Consider the following 17,199-nt stretch of genomic DNA (forward strand, 5'->3'; position numbering starts at 1 on the left):
AGATTGAAATGCTTGTCCTGGCAGATGAGGGCGCAAGTGAGTTGAATATGTGAAAGATAGGTGAGAAAATAAGCAGATCAGGAGGAAGTGTATCACAGAGAAAAAGACAGCAAGCTCTAGGGTAGACTGGACAAGAAATTTGATCTCTTCAAGCTCCTGTTTCTTCATTTTTGTATTGGGAATAATAATAATTGCCTCTCTTTCTATGTGTTATGAGTTTAAATGAGATATATAAAGTATTTAATACAGCGCCTAACCAGTAACCAGTTTCTATCAAGTCCACGTCAACTCAGGATGATCCCATGTGTTTCAGATTAGAACTGTGCTTCATAGGCTTTTCAATGGCTGTGATCTTTTGGAAGCACATTGCCAGGTCTTTCTTCCAGGGAGCCTCTGTGTAGACCATTAACCTTTGGTTAATTAATAGCCGAGAACTTAACTTTTTACATCACTCAGGGACTTCTACAATTGTTCCATCGATGCTGTTGTTGTTATAGAAAAGGCATATACCCTGTGCTATGGGGGCATAGAGGAGGCAGCCTGAAGATTTATGAAAGAATCACAGAGCAAAAGATGTTTGAGCTGATATTAAAAAATAAATGCAGTTGTATAGGTGAAAAGGAGGCTAGCATCCCCTTTTCCTATGCCCACATGTCCACTTATTCATCCTCTAACTTGCAATAGATACTAGACTCTCCTACACACATCCTATAGAGGCTAAAGCCATAGCCCAAAACATTTAAATAGGTGACTTCATTGATAAAATCTAAGTTGTACACAAAGACAATAAAGAATTAAAATCCAAAACACTGTTAAGCGTTTATATTTTAGGTTTCTCTTTATAACCAAAAATGCTTAATTACTAAAACATTAATAGAAATGTAATTTCATCATCACTGATGAAATCTCTCTTGCCTGTAACAAATGTGATTTCAGCTTGTACTTTTGCAATGAGTGATGAAGAAACTTCCAGATGGAGAGGTTTAATTTGTGAGATTTTCCCTAGTCTATTCACATTGGCTTTAACTTCCATTTTAAATTACAGAGAGAATTCCCAAAATTTCAAATAGCCCCTAGAGATCTGGTGAAATAGCTAATCTCTTTCTATGAGCATGCTAACAAAAGCAATTTCTTACTGAGCTATATGCTACCCAGTGGGACTGATAATGAATCTGCATTATGGTAACCTTTATAAAAAGAGAAGATGAGAAGACCTTTTGGGGAGGTGTATTTATTATGTGGTGAATGTGTCTTTCTTCATGTGGGTTCTTCTGTTTAGATCCACTTTTCACTCAACTATGCCGGGGCCTTCTGTTTTTCTGTTTTCAGCAATGGCTCTGAATTTATAATACTCGTCCTGTTTCTTACTACGACGTCAGTAAATATCAAACCCCAATGTGCTTTGCAGCTGTCTCAGTATTCAGTTTCCCTCATTTTGAAAAGACACTGGATCTACATAACTGATTGTAGGCCTTGTAACAATTCCCCCTAAGATTTATAAATAATTTAAGTGAGCGCTAATGTACAGTTCTGAGTGAAATTTGTTTGTTTGTTTACTTATTTACTTATTCATTTTTAAATTGGCGGAAAAAACTCTTAGGTTGTTACCCAAATGTAAGGAAGCAGCATTTACTGGAAGTGTCCTACAGAGGGCAGCTTCACCTTATTGGAAACCCAACTGCAAGAGAAACTCAGTGGTTACCAGAGAATAACTAAACCATAAAGGCAGAAGTACGTGTTTGCTTTTACTAACCAGTTTACTTTTCTGTGGTATCTTTGTTAGCTTATCTTTAATGGAAAAGAACTGGCACCCTCTGTATAATCATTCATAGATACAGACCAGTAACACTAACTTATTATTATGTTCAGCTTGCTTGTGGGTGAGCTGAAGACAGCTGTTCACATTGCCTAAGAGGCAACAGATCAATGAAAGGAAGGGAAGGACAAGTTTTGAGCTGCCTTATTGCAACAATGTCCTTTATACAACAAAGGATATTTTTAAAGCATTGTATTGGAAAACAAAGGCTGATATTAAAGTGAAATGTTTACATAACAAACTTTTGCTTTGCTGTGTAGTTATGATTAGTAAGTACTTCTAGACTAAAATGACTTAAATGAAAACAAGAAGTATATATATTTTTTGCATACCAGAAATACCACGAGTTATAGACCATAAACCCAGAGAAAGTAATTGGTATTTAGAAAATTCTGAAAATAACTGTGTGTCTGTATCTGTGTATAGCAATTCCTTGGAACCCTTTCTGTGTAGCTAACCCTGTGAAAGATATTGTAGTGATCATGCTATTAAAACAAAAGATTATCAAACTACACAAATCTAAGTATATTTTTAAAGAAAATATATATATTTTTAATGCCAGCATAAAATAAGTGTCATTAGTATCTAGAGGACTTCAAGCTATATTACTTTGATGTTGATTTTTAAATGTCTTATGTTTTATGCTGCTTCTTAATATTAACCACCTAAATCCAAAATGTGTAAATAACTCTTTGCATGTTGTTTTACCTTTGACAATTTCTAACTGGGAGGTTTCTTTTGGAGGTTCAGCAAGTAGCAGTTGGACTTAGAACATTTTAGCTAAGAAAACGTACCAAAAAGCTGATGATGCTTATTCTGAATATTAAGGTCAAGAGAAACACAGAAGATATGTTTGTCTTTTCACATTTGCATGTGAAATACTCTTTTGTTTAGGTGTTGGATCTACCATCTAATACCTATTGTATTTATCCCAAAACTTATTAATTATAGATTATTAACTCTGTATTTTTCCTTTTATATTCTTTGCTTAGGAATAAGCTTCAACTGCTATTCTTGACTTACAATATTTGGGAATATTTTACCTACTTTTAAGATCAACATGAAATAGAGTGCAATTAAGCATAAATGCATTTTAACTATTAAAATTAGTTTGATCTTATGTCTTTTAAAACGTTTTATTCAGTCAAGGCCTAAAGCTTCCTATTAAGAGCAGAATGTTTGGATTATTCTTAAATGGAAATTTTAATCCTTCCTTGGCTTAATAACAAGGATTAATTTGTCAATCAAATCACTTAACATAAAAACATAATAAGGAACCTCCTGGTGAACATGTACTTAAGCTTATGCTAATGCTGATATCAATATGTTCCAAAATCAGTTCGTTTTTTTGGGGGGGAGGGGAAGGCCAGTTTTCATACTCAGCTGAGTTGGTTGTTTTGTCCCTAAAAATGCCTAGAAAGTCCCAATCCACCTGCCCAAGCATTCCTGCCTTATTGTTGACATTTGCTGGTGCTTAGTGCCTTCTTCCACTTTGTTGCATTCCAGAGCTCGATGCACTTCTTTGAAGACACAGCCCATTCAAGTCTTCCCTACTTTGCAGCTTCACTCCAAAGGAAGAGTAAATGAAAAAGCCACACAGCTCAGGCAATTTAAATAGGGCAGCAGGAGGGCGTGCTATTGCTCTGTTAGGAATAACTGGAGTGATCCCTGAATCATCTCCTGGGAAAGAAGTAGAAAGTGACCTTTCCTGAAATCAGGATGAAAAAGGATCAGAGAAAGAGCTTGGATAGTCCCCTGTGGAAAAGTAGACTAGGGCTTATACAATCAACTGCTAGTTTAGTACTTGATTTTGCAAAGCTCTTCAAAAGGTGACTTTTACTGGTGGATGCTGCCATTTTGTAACCAAAAGAAACCAGGGGTAATCACAAGAGTCAAGGAACTCCAGGGGTTTTTGCAGTTGTCGACATCACTTGTTGGTTAACCATTTCTCTTTCAAAGATTTTTTTTTTTTAATTTTCAGGGTGCTTACTGCTCATCATGCTGCATTGAAGCACTGAGTGCATAACTCTAAGCAGATACTGTGGACACATTAGTAGCTATATGAGAGCATGGAGAGATTTGTTATACAGTGGTAAAAACAGAGAACCATGTGTCTAGATCAACTATACCTGTCTATTAGAGCCTGGTAGCCCAGTGGTTAACAGCTCGGCTGCTAACCAAAATGTCGGTAGTTGGGTTCCACCAGCTACTCCTTGGAAATCCTTTGTGGCAGTTCTACTCTCTCTCCTATAGGGTAGCTATAAGTTGGAAACAACTCGACGGCAACAGATTTTTTTTTTTTTTGGTTTTCTTTATATATGTAGCTATGTGTCAGAATTGCCTGGAGAGCAATGGGTTTGGTTTATATGAAAATAAATAAAAATTATCTTCTGTTTACCTCACAAATGTCTCTTTTGAAGGTAAAACCCAAACCAAATCTGTTGCCATTGAGTGAGTTCTGACTCATAGCGACCCTATAGGACAAAGTAGAACTGCCCCATTGAGTTTCCAAGGAGCACCTGGTAGATTCAAACTACTGACCTTCTGGTTAGTAGCTGTAGCACTTAACCACCACACCACCAGGGTTTCCTTTTTGAAGATAGCTGGGGGAAAAATACCAACGAGGACTTTAGCCCAATTCCTGGCTTAAGCATCAGTTGGCGGCAAGTAGATAGGGAAGTTCTCATATTTTGCAAATCTTCAGTTTCCTGTTCTGCAAGATCAGGGATGGCATATAGGGACGAAACTAAAGGATGGTAGTGAGAGGTTGCCTACAGTCCTATGCACAGAGTATTTCTGAGGCCTGTCACTGAGCAAGAACTTAGCAAGGATCTGAGAAGCTTTGTGTTGTGTTATCTGCCACGGTCGTTGGATGGGGGAAATGGCAGCATGAGACCTGCAATCCTAGGATTAGATGATCTTCCTGGATCCCCCAACACTAAATTTTGATGATGTTCTGGTAATAAGAAGCAATTGAGATAGTGTGTATGAAAATCCAATTAAATGAATGTCTTTCATCCTTGTATCCTGTACTGTAAGTATACAGATATTTTAGTACACAAAAATAAGTGTGTTTTGTATAATAAGGAAACCCTGGTGGTGTAGTGGTTAAGTGCAATAGCTACTAACCAAATAATCAGCAGTTTGAATCCACCAGGTGCTCCTTGGAAACTTTATGGGGCAGTTCTACTCTGCCCTGCAGGGTCGCTACGAGTCGGAATCAACTTGACGGCACTGGGTTTGGTTTTTGGTTTTGGTTGTATAGTAAAGAATGTTATGTATATTACAGTGTTAAAATAAAAGCTATACAAATTCTTCCACACACCCTCTGCTTACTCACATTTGGATGGTAGAATTTCATGCAAATCTGCTTTTTTCTCATCACCTACAGTAGCACTTCAGGGTGTACTCTTAAATTTTTAGTCTTGGTGAAGATTCCCCAGGGGATCCTCAGTGACAAAGAAGATTCTGTATGGGTCTCAAATATAAACCTTATGTACAGCTTTAAGATTCTCTTTTCCAACTACTTGAAACCCAACATATTAGTGTCCCTGGATTTTTGCCTCAAAAATTTCCCTAAATTTGTTGTCTTTTAGAATAGAAATGAGCGTATCTAAAATTTGGTTTCTGTTCAATATCCTGACCTGAATCAAATAATACCTGATTTGGGGAATGAGCAGTTAATACAAACTGGGGGCAAAGGAAATGAGTGGTGTACTACAGAAGCAGTTTTAATTACCCAGTCATTAAGCACACAGCAAGTGCTAAGCATTATACTAGATATCTGAAAGCAATAGAAATGACTTGAGACCAACAGAAGAGAAACATATCAACAAGTGTAAAAGTGTAATTGTCTTAACCACCAGATGCAGGGTGAAAATTATCATGATAAATTTTTTTTTTTTTTATACATGGGAATAAATCAGCAAAGTTTCCTGGATGTGCCAAATCTTGAGCCAGTCAGTAAATTATAAATTCTGACTTATATAGGAAATATAGTCATTTTCTTTAGCTCTTTGTCCAAATACCCAAGAGTGGATAACACGGAAAATCATAGCATACGCTGAACATGTAAAAGAACTGAGGCCTGATTCAAAAACTAAAATGACTTTTTAAATAGTGGGGAAAGCAGGTACATGATGATGACCACTTTGCAACCTCTTCCCCAATGCCTGTATAATCAGAGAACCTGTACTTTGCTTATGTTAAACAGGAATAAAGAGGTCTGTGAAGGATCCTTAAGAAGTGTTTTTTTATATAACACTCTGCCAGTATCCCACGGTCCTCTCCTGAAAACTGGAGGAGTGAGGGGTTGGTCTGGGGAAATTCATTCAAGTAAAAAATTAACAACAACATCCTGGGGCTGGGGATCGGCATTATTAGCAGAGGGTTGTATTACTATTTGTACTGGTGGTTTTCAAAACAGTTAATTTCTAAGTTTAAAACAGACCAAGTACATTCTCAGAGGCATTGTGTTCATCTTTTTCCATTCCATTGTTTAAAAATGCACCTTCGTTTCAAGATTTAACTGAGACACAATCACAACAAAACACCTCCCCCTTAAAAACTAGTACTTCAGAGCCCTGTTAAATCACAAGGAAAAAAAATCTTTCTCTCCTCCCCAGTCCCACAGCTCTCAGGATTTTAAATGGTAATGATCAGTTCATTTGAGAAAATGGCATTTTAGTGCTTCCCTTCACAAGTCCTTAAGGCGTATAAGGTGTCTCTTTCTCAGTGATGTGCACCTCCTTTTGTTTTCTAGCATTACTGGAACTGACCTGGCATGGATCACTGGGTGAGCAGGCAATCTTAACCACTTCTCATATAAATTACTGGTTCCTTTCCAAGTGCAGTTGCTCACAGGGTAATACACCATTTTACAACTCTGATAGCAAAGTCTCTTCATTCTGCTGGGTTCCACACCCTCTCCCCCAAGGAAATGAACAGACAAAAAGACTGATGGAGATGTGAACCTCAGCACTGTACAATCTGGTTCAACTTCAAGTATGTACATAGCGGGCAATTTGAGATCCTTCAATTCTCCTATTTCCTTCATCTACCCTTCTCAAATCTTCTTTTCCTGCTTTAAAAGACATCACCATTAAAAAATCAAAATAACGCACTCAACATATTTAGACACTATAAAAAGGAATGCACTAATAAATGTGGACATTTACTAAAATGTATTAAAAAGAACTTTGCAGAAAATAGTGCTCACATTTTATGACCTACATTTATTAGGTAGAAATGACACACTGAACCTCCATGCAAACGAGACTTACTATTAAATGAACATTCCCAGATCCCTAGATGTTAATGATGGCCACATTTTCCAAACCAATGTCTTTTTTCCCATAAACTCTAACTACAAGGTGTGTTTTTACTGACAGTTGACTCGGATCAGAGCATGAAGTATTGTATTTCAGGTTGTGGCTCTGTAAAACCCTGTAACTTTCTTTGAAGTTAAACAGTGTCAATCTGTTTCCATGTCTGAATTAACTCTTAGAAGAGCCTGCCTGACCCAAGTCAACCCATTGAAACATACTATTTCCCCATAATTGATGTTCCAAATGAATGTCCTTCCATAATAAAATGTGCTGGAAAACAAAACAGCTTTGCATCCGGCACAAGTTGCATCATAATTAAATTTTATTTTATCCCATCGAGGCATGCTAAATGTTGAGCAAAATATAATTTTAAGTAATTTGTTTGTATTCTTATCTGTAGGAGTTGGAAATTAACAGCGTTGCTAGTTTGCGTTTACTGTTAAGCCTGGAGAGCAGAGAGATTGCTTTGCAAACATTACAGTTATTATGTCTGCAGTTGGTACTCTTTGTATAAATTATTGATCAGCCAGCTTATTTTTCTTTCTGCTTAATGGATATTATAGCATAGCCGTTTACAACGCTATAGTTAAGGTTGTGTCAGCACTTCCATTATAATAAACCCTCTGTTACAGGGGTTTATAACTTGTTGTAAAAATTTGCTCTGGGCTGAAACTTGACGTACAAGATCTCAGGCTAAAAGGTGGCAATGGTTGTTCTTTTAACTTTTAAAAAAATCTCTTTGTTCTGAAGGACAATAAATAAATGAGAAGTTTATTCTTTTCTAACAATCCTTGAAATTTCTGACTTCAAAGAGAACAATTGATACAGGCTATTTTGTCAGACAATGACCTGTTCTTTCATTTAATAAAGCAAAAGGAAAGAAAGCGAACCATGCTAATAAGTTAAAACAAGAACAACAACACAGAAAAGTGGACAATGAATCAATAGAAACTTTTATAATCAATTTAATATATTTCTTCCAACATTATACAATTATACAATATTTTGTGTTTTACTATTAAACATGCATTTGCATGTTTAATACAACAAACCCTAAGACTTTTTCCCTACTCCCACTCCTAACTATGCACTCTTACGCAATTCATATGTTTTAACACTGATCTTCTTTAGAGAAAAAGAGTTTTTGGTTATTTAATTTTAAGAGAAAGGAAAATGACAATTAGAAAACTGCTATACATGAAAATACACAGTATTTTCTGGAAAACTAGGGATCTAAATATCTGCTTGGCTTTTTGACCTTAACTTCAATCCAGTCTTATTCCTCTCATAATGGTCTGACTTAAGAGCTGAAGATACTGTTTTTGTTGCTGCTTTGTTTTACAATCCAACTCTAAAAAAACATTGCAGTGTTTGTTTTCCTTTTTATCAAATATTTGGCCATAAAACCCTTAATACCATCCTACAAATGAAATTAAGGACACTTACCCTTTTTTACCATGGAAATAATTAAGGATAGGAAACTACAACTAAACTGTCATGGGGAATTGGCTATAATGGAAATGATAAGGTTTGAAGTCAGAAAAAAAAAAAATTATATGCTGATTTTTTTCTTTGTAGCTATTCTTTTTGCCACTATCCTACCTCCCCCTACATAGGTTTAAAGATTTTTTAAAATATGTTCCATAACCAGCAAAGTATTCTCTGCCATATGTCACCTTCGTTCAGTGCCAGGAAGAACGGGGGTAGGAGGTGGGGAAGAAGGTCAGGGAGAGAGGAACAGGGGTGCCAAACTGTACCATTTGGCTCTGGGATCTATGTAAACATGAATGTGAATATACAGTTATTATGTGTATTCAGTAAGCATATATACAGTCCACACATTTCTATGTTGTAAAACAAATCAGGGTTATTTATAACCATTTTAACCAACTATTAAAAATGGAAACGTGTAACATACACTTTGAGTACTTCAAGTTACAGTGTTTTCACCTTCAGCTCCCCACCTTCTGTCCTTTGGATAATTCATCACTAAGCTCTCTGTGCTTGATCAGTGAAAGCATCAGTGAAATAAAAGTCTTAGTCGTCGTTGAGGAGGCAGGGGTTTCGAAAAGAGAAGATTATGAAAGTGAGAGCCATCAAAAGCCAAAAGCTGGAACACTAAGTGGGGAGATCAGAGACTGAAAGTGTAAAAGCAGGGAAAATCTTTGCTTAAGGTAGTTGAGGTTTATCTGCTGAGTTGATTGGTGAGGCCGTGCATCTGAGTTAAAAAGGCTTGAGAGAGTTACTTGGCATAATTTCTCCATCTTCAATGATTTACTACTGAAGTGCAAACATCAATTTTGGACTCTCTCCTGAGAAACATTTAACAAAGTCAGTGAACTACTGGTACCCTGATATCTTTCTAGATTTGCCAAACTTTGATAGCTCTTTAATAAACCTATGCCTGAAGTTTATCTCTGTCTTCTATTCTATTACAGAAATGGGTCCCTTAGTAAATATGCAGATGTATAAATGACCTTCCTCTTTACTTCTCCGTTGTGATATATCTTAGAATTGTTCAAAAGTGCACTCTATTGTTAAAGCTATTTGTGCCGGGTGTGCTAATGCACTCTTTGATTGAGTGAATTAGCAGTCATAACAATCTGGCAGTCTGGCCATAGAAGTGTGCTCAAATTGATTTGTGTTATGGCTGGATTGGAAAATCTAGTGTTAGTTGTTTTTTGCCCTGGGGCATTGTTTGTACCAAACTCTACTTTTCATTTAATTTTCCGATACATTTCAAAAGATTGAAATGCTTGTGACCAACATTTGATCCACTTGCATTACTTAAAAAAAAAAAAAAAATTCCGAAAGTAATTTCAGATTCCAAAAAAACCTTGCTTTCAATTAGAGTAAACATAATTAGAGTGACGTCGTGCTCGGAATGGTAAATCTCCCCTTGAATCTATTAAGCATGTTATCTCCTTGTCCTGTCACTGAAAGGAATTCAGTATACGTCTGGAGGATACATCTGTATTTTTCTGTGCATGCCTTTAATAGCACTTGAAAAAAAAATTGAAAGAATAAAATTGCAATGAGTTTTTTCTTGTTGCCCTTTCTGTATATGCCCCAACTGCTTCTGTGTCCCTTAATGATGCTATAAAAGAGGATACTCAAAGCTTTCAGGAAATTTTGAGATATTTAAAAAACATTCAGATGGGCATTGCCTTTAAGTTATTCAATCATTTTAGTTTTTCATATTCTAGGAAATATGCCTTTTCAATCTTTTCTGTTTTAATAGCAGTATCATTTGCTATATCAAGACCCTGAAGATTTAAAGAAATGACTTCTCCTGGCTTTGTCAATATTTGTATCTTTCTTACAATCTTCTGCTTTGTGGTCGTTTACCAGAATTATAATGCACCATGAATAAACCTAAAAAATGACTATTGATTACAGAGAAAGCTTTGTGAAATCATTTAGTCAGTTTCCCCACTTGAGAAATCAGTGAATAAAATAAGTCAATAGATAAGAATGGAATGGATGTACTACAGTGTTATACTTTCTGGGTTATAAAAAGGGTCAAAAATAAATCCCCATAGAACTCATGTTTTTATACTCATAAAATAAAATGATACTCACCAAATCCCAACTATCAGTCCACTTTTTACAGACTTACTCTTCTTCTTTTTTAACAACAGGTTTTGAAAATATGACTTTATGTGTCCTTGCTTCAATAGAAGCATTTCCCTGTCACTGCTCCTTTAAACTAAATAGGATGCCCTCATCATCCGGCTGAAGCGCCTGTTGTTATCCAGGTATTCACCGTGACTTTAGCTGCAAAATCTACTCTGTATTTTCTTACTGCCTCTTGCAACCTTACAGCTTTTCTCAAAACTGCATTTCCAACTGCACTGAACTCCGCATCCTGTGCCAATTTTTGTTAAGTAAGCTATGGTCAGACCTGAGGCCACTCTCTCGGTTAGTTCCCATTCATGCGGATATGGGGAGGGGGGAGGGAGGAGAGTGGAGGGGAGGGGCCAAGAGAGGGCAGAGGGAGGGAAGAAAATACCTTCCCTGAACTGGTACGAGCTCAGCTTCAAACGATATCCTAGGAAAGAAATTAAAGACTTCTTAATTAGTGCAGCAATTAAGCTTTCTTGGTAGCATTTTAATCAGCACAGGCCCTATCAAAGGACAAACAGAACGATTTGCAGGTCTTTGAATTTTAAACAGTCTTATTGATTTCAGCACAATACATCTTCACAAAACACAGGCAGAATTTTCTAATATCAGTTACAGTACTTTGAGTTTTGCTTATGCAAATTGAGTGAACACTGGGGCAGATGAGATGGAGGGAGAGGGCCTGAAACAAGCAGAAACGTGAAACAATAAACAAGACAAAGCTCTGAAAGCTTAAGATGCAATGCGCAGAGTAAAAATTTGAAATCTTTCTTGATTTATCTGCTGTTGTTAAATATTGTTTGCCTTAATCATTGGTAACATTTCTCAGAAAAGAAGCGAAAAGAAACCTTGAAGATTCTGGACAGTTTTTTCCCTAAGTGTTTTAATTTGCATTATACATCTTTTCTAATCCTATTGTTTGATTAAAGGAGTGTGTGGTGATTCTCTGAAACGGTTGAGAGACCTGAGGTCCCAGAAAACTCCCACACTTGAAGGAGCAAAAGCTCCAAATCCTGCGTGTGAGTGGAGCACGTGCTGAGAGGCGCAGACTCCTCTGCAGTAGAAAATTAGGAAAGGCTTCGAAGTAGGGTGGAATTATGGCTTGGTCTCCATTCATTAACTCCTATCCCTGTCTGTGCCTTTCCAATGTGGCAGGTATTGGGTAAGAGTTCATGGAAATGTGAGAATAGTAAGGGCAGATTTTCAGCATTTACTTCCCTACCCCCACCCCCCTTCTTTTTTTTCTATTTGTAGGTTTAGACTTTAAAATAATAAAACTGTTCTTTAGCATTTTAAACTTTTCCAGGTTTTAATATAGTTGTGCTTGCCATTCCAATAAAAAATTAGTTTCTCCTTCTTCCTTCTGCGTAAGTGCTATTTATTTTTAAAAGACAGTATTTTCCAAAATATGCACACACAATGTGTTTTCATGGGATGTGTTACATATAGAATTAAGGTTTTTAATTGAGGAAATATATGAAGACTGAAAATTAACATGAATTATTTCTGTATATGTTAAAATACATTAACTAGGCCAAACAATTTCTCTCTCCTTGTCGAAGTTTATTTACTTTCCCTCAACAATCAATTTTCTGAATTCTTATAACCTAGGAAAGCCACCTGATATAACTGCTATGACCCCAGATAGTTTAGCACAAACCCAAATTAGTCAAGAATGTGTATCTCTCTGTAGATATTTCCTGTACCTGTTGGCACTGAATTTCAAAAAGTTTAAGGAATTAAAATGAAAAAGAGAACTATGACAATGGTTTAACAGCAAAATGGCAGAAATTTCATTGTGAAATTTCCCAATTCTGTGCACTTACTGCTAAGAGTTAATTTTAAAAATATGTCAAATGCTAAAACATTGTTTCGTATCTCATGAAGTTACTGAACGTGTGTAGACAAGTTGGAAGCCTAATTATTTAAGACTCCTAGAGATGAAAGCCGAGAACTGATTTGACCTAGGCTCAAATCACTTTGTTCAGAAGTCCTTGAATAAAAACCTCCATGCAACAGGTTAGGAAAGGGATGTAAAGGAGAGAGAAAGGAGGGAAGCCAATCAGTCTAAACTCAGCCTGATGTATTTTTTTAAATGTAGCTATTCTTTCTGCCTTTACAAGTCAACTAGTTAGCTTTGTTTTTGTTATTATTTACAAAGCACATTTACACTGATAAACTAAAAAACTTTCCCAAAATGTATACTTTTATATATATATATAAGATATATATACATATATATATCTTATATATAAATATATAATTCAAATAGCACACTGGCAACTAGCCTTGGGTCTTAAAGGACTCAAGGATACTTGGTTACTATGCAAGACAGGTGAATTAATTATAGAGTTTGGGGTGTGAAAAATCAGTGTCTTTTCGTCTCCTACTTTCTAAATCTTCAAGGGTGCCTGATCTCTTCGAATTCTCTAGATATAACGTGATATAACAGGCATTTCTGACCTCCCTTTGGAGCGAAAGTGAAGTATTCCGACAGAGCCACATCATGGAAAAGCGTTTCTTTCCACAAATATTAGAGAATAAGGAATTGAATACAGAGTATTCCATTATTCTTAGGAGATTTTTGGACTTTTTTGCTCCCCGCAACTTCAAAACTGTCCTATCTGGAATGTTCATTATCTTTAATCAAGTAAATAAAAGACAAAACAGTTGTATAAAACATACGTTTTGCTTACACGTGAATTTTCTTCGTATTAATTTCTTAACAATCATGAAGTGAGGGGATATATTTTCGTTTATGCTCATTGCAAAACGCAAGGAGGTATATCCTAAATCCCTTTAAAAAGTGCTCGGAGCGCTCTGGCTCCTCTTTATGTTGGCAGCAGACTACTTGCAAGCTTTTGGGGAAAAAAAAAAAAAACTCGAGTCGTCGCGGGCAAAATGGAATATTAGACATGCGATCTAACGGTAGTAGAAGAGAAGTAGATGGTGTCTCCTTTTCCCATCGCTATTCCTGTGTCCCCGGCTTTTCCTCTTCGTCCCTCCCCCAGATTCTTTCCTTACCCACCCCCTCCCCTCCTGCCTTTCTCGCACACTTGCTCTCCCTCTGTGTCTCGCGCTCTCGGAGTCTCTGCTCCCAGTTCCTGGTTGGATAATTTGGGTTAATACTAGTGAGTGAGGTTTTTGCGGCTTCAAAGGGTATTTCAAGTTTCCGGAGCTCCTCCCCTCTGCACCGTGTGACAACAACAACTCGTCCAGCCGGCAGCCTGCACTTTTCAGCTCATTTTCTCTCTGTCATTCCCCTCTCAATCTTTGATCAATGTACTTGCCAGGGAGAACCCAAGTCCTTCAAACCTCCTCCTTTTCACCTTCATCCTTAACTTTGTACTAGAGCGGGACCCACACAACAACAGCCGACCCTCCCTGCCCCTGACCCTCCCCCCCAAAGCAGCCCCCGTTCCCAGCCCCCGGAGAGGACTCGCATTTCGACTTGCGGGACACTTTTGTGCGTTTCTCTCCAGAGTGCCTCTCGCGCTCGCCCCTCCTGCGCTCGCTCTTTCTTACCCTCATCTCTTTTTTCCCCCCTTCTCTCCCCTTTCTCCTCCTCGTTTTCTCCTAGAGTTGTTGTTGTTGGTGTTGCCGCCCCTAGCTCCTTCTCCTCTTTTTTACCCTTCCCCTCCCCGGGGTGTGTGGCAACTTTTCCCCTCGCTTCTCCTTCTGTTTCCCCTTATATGTGACCATGGCAGTGCCGGCGGCTTTGATCCCTCCGACCCAGCTGGTCCCCCCTCAACCCCCGATCTCCACGTCTGCTTCCTCCTCCGGCACCACCACCTCCACCTCCTCGGCGACCTCGTCTCCTGCTCCGTCCATCGGGCCCCCGGCGGCCTCAGGGCCAACTCTGTTCCGGCCAGAGCCCATAGCGGCGGCGGCGGCGGCCACAGTCACCTCCATCGGCGGCGGCGGCGGCGGCAGCGGAGGCGGCGGCGGCAGCAGCGGCAACGGAGGCGGCGGTGGCGGCGGCGGCGGCGGCGGCGGCGGCAGCAACTGCAACCCCAGCCTGGCGGCCGCAAGCACCGGCGGCAGCGGTGGCGGCAGCATTAGCGCTGGCGGCGGCGGCGCCTCCAGCACCCCCATCAACGCGAGCACCGGGAGCAGCAGCAGCAGCAGCAGCAGCAGCAGCAGCAGCAGCAGCAGCAGTAGCAGCAGCAGTAGCAGCAGCTGCGGCCCCCTCCCCGGGAAACCCGTGTACTCAACCCCGTCCCCAGTGGAAAACACCCCCCAGAATAATGAGTGCAAAATGGTGGATCTGAGGGGGGCCAAAGTGGCTTCCTTCACGGTGGAGGGCTGCGAGCTGATCTGCCTGCCCCAGGCTTTCGACCTGTTCCTGAAGCACTTGGTAGGGGGCTTGCACACGGTCTACACCAAGCTGAAGCGTCTGGAGATCACACCGGTGGTGTGCAATGTGGAACAGGTTCGCATCCTGAGGGGACTGGGCGCCATCCAGCCCGGAGTGAACCGCTGCAAACTCATCTCCAGGAAGGACTTCGAGACCCTCTACAATGACTGCACCAACGCAAGGTAAAGAACTGGGGGCCCCTTCCTGCCCGCCTCCTCGCCCTTCCCTCACCCCTTTCCCGGCGCCGCTCGCTCCGCGTGCCCGCGAGCCGCGCGCCCCGGAGAGCGCGGCCCTCTCCTCCCCTTTCTCGGGGCTCAGCAGCCGCGCCCGACCCCGAGAAGTTGGCGCCTCACCCTGCCCACGTCTTGCTCTTCCGGCCCGGTCCGCCCCTTGCTGGCCTAGGTGCCAGGGCTTGGCTGCTGTGGAGATGCGGGAACCCCAAGCCTCGGGGCGAAGTGGGTAGGAAGGGGAAAGGCCGCGCTTTTCTGGGAGCCACAGCCCCTGTCTCGGGACGCGCTGGCGTCTGGGGACCCTCTTGGCGCTGCTGTCCGAGCGTGCGCTCCCCGGGACCTGGCTTCCGCGGCAAGGCTCGGGGCACCAGTCGGGCTGGACGGCGGCGCCGAGCGGCGTCCTGGGGGCTGGAGGAGGTCGTGACCCGGCTCAGCCGGGTTCGAGGAGCCGGGCGACGCGCTCTGGGAGGGGCCAGTGAGGAAGCCGAGCGAGTGGGACCGCAGCGGAGAGGGCACTTGGAGGTCGAGAGGGGAACGGCGCCCGAGGCCGAGGAGCTCAGAGCAGTCCCCGGGGATCCGCAGCGGGTTCTTCCCGTAGCCCCCAGGGGAGCCCGCCGAGGGGAGGGGTCTGTGTGTGCGCGCGTGTGTCCGTGTGTCCGCGTGTGAGCGTATGCGTGTGCACAGGCAATAAAGGAGTAAGTTTGCCCCGAGGCAGATCAGAGGGCACCAGCGGCGTTCCTTCCGTACAGGAGGTGACGGGGTGCCCCAGACTCTTGGTAGCCTGGGTGGGAAAGGAGGAAGACCACAGCTCGCTCGCTTGCTTTCTCTCTTTCCAAAGTTTTATGTATTTATTTATTTATTTATTTCTAAGGTTAGTCGGTCTCCCAAAGAGCAGGTGCAGGCTTTGCAGTCGGATGCTCTGCGGCCCTGAATCCTCGGTGCCGTCACCTCCTCAGCCTGGCCACGCGCGCGCACCCGGGAAGTCGCCGGACTGGATCCCGGGCAGGACTAGTTTTATGCTAATGAATGCTCAGTGGGGGAGGACCTACCGAGAGGGGGCGGGAGTGGGGCAATTCGTCAGTTTCGGGGTAGAAATGCTCATTTCACCCCAGTTCCGTCTTGTCCCACCGTTGACTGCAGAGAACGCAGAGCGAAAAGTTTAGAGATGCCGGGGAGAACGAGTAGGGAAAGTTGGAGCCCTTAAGCGGGCGCAAGGGGACTGCGCGCAAAAATTTGTGCGGGGTTTTCGGTGCTCTTCAAATAAGTTTAAAGACAGGAAGAAGCAATTAGGTTTTACATTTTTAGACTGGGTGCTCCAAGTAGAGTTAGGGAACCTGGGATGGGAAGGAAAGAGGGGTAGGACAAAAGCAGAAGGAAACAGGGGTGAACAAGCTCAGAACTATTTATTCTTTAGAAAAAAATCTCTTGGCTAGTGCCCCCGGAAGGGTGTAAGGCGAAAAAGATGCCAACATCAAACCATCTGACCTAGCCAGGAACTTCTTCTCTTATTTGTTTGCCATTCTTCGCAAATGGGGCATGGGTGTGTGTCTGAGTTTTGAATCTTCATTTCTATCTTTGTGTGAATCGTGTGTGTGTGTGTGTGTGTGTGTGTACGCGCGCGCCCAAATGTATAGACAGGTGGCAGTGAAGATTGCGGGAAATCTTGATGACTAAACGTCATTTACTCAGATAATTGGAATACTTTAAACGTCCAGAAGATAAAATGCCGAAAATCTATATTAAAACTAGTTGAATCGGGGCAGAAAATTCTTAGGAAGTTGTTATATAAAGGATGGTAGCTGAAATTTGAAAACCAGTTCAGATATGGGTGTTATAAAATTGTCT

At 40.9% G+C, this 17,199-nt stretch overlaps 1 protein-coding gene across 2 annotated transcripts in view; it reads left to right on the forward strand.

The window, feature by feature from the left end:
* Window positions 1–14,013: 14,013 nt before the first annotated feature.
* The window catches only part of DACH1 (dachshund family transcription factor 1), a 488,298-nt gene continuing 485,112 nt past the window's right edge, over window positions 14,014–17,199 (forward strand). The window contains exon 1 of one of the 2 annotated variants that reach the window (XM_064270052.1): window positions 14,014–15,306. In XM_064270052.1, the coding sequence (XP_064126122.1) occupies window positions 14,468–15,306 (839 nt within the window). In that variant the 5' untranslated portion in view covers window positions 14,014–14,467. The remainder of the gene's footprint in view (window positions 15,307–17,199) is intronic. The other variant, XM_064270053.1, reaches the window with a different exon arrangement.

Source organism: Loxodonta africana, chromosome 17, assembly GCF_030014295.1.
Source record: "Loxodonta africana isolate mLoxAfr1 chromosome 17, mLoxAfr1.hap2, whole genome shotgun sequence".
NCBI classification, from domain to species: Eukaryota; Metazoa; Chordata; class Mammalia; order Proboscidea; family Elephantidae; genus Loxodonta; species Loxodonta africana.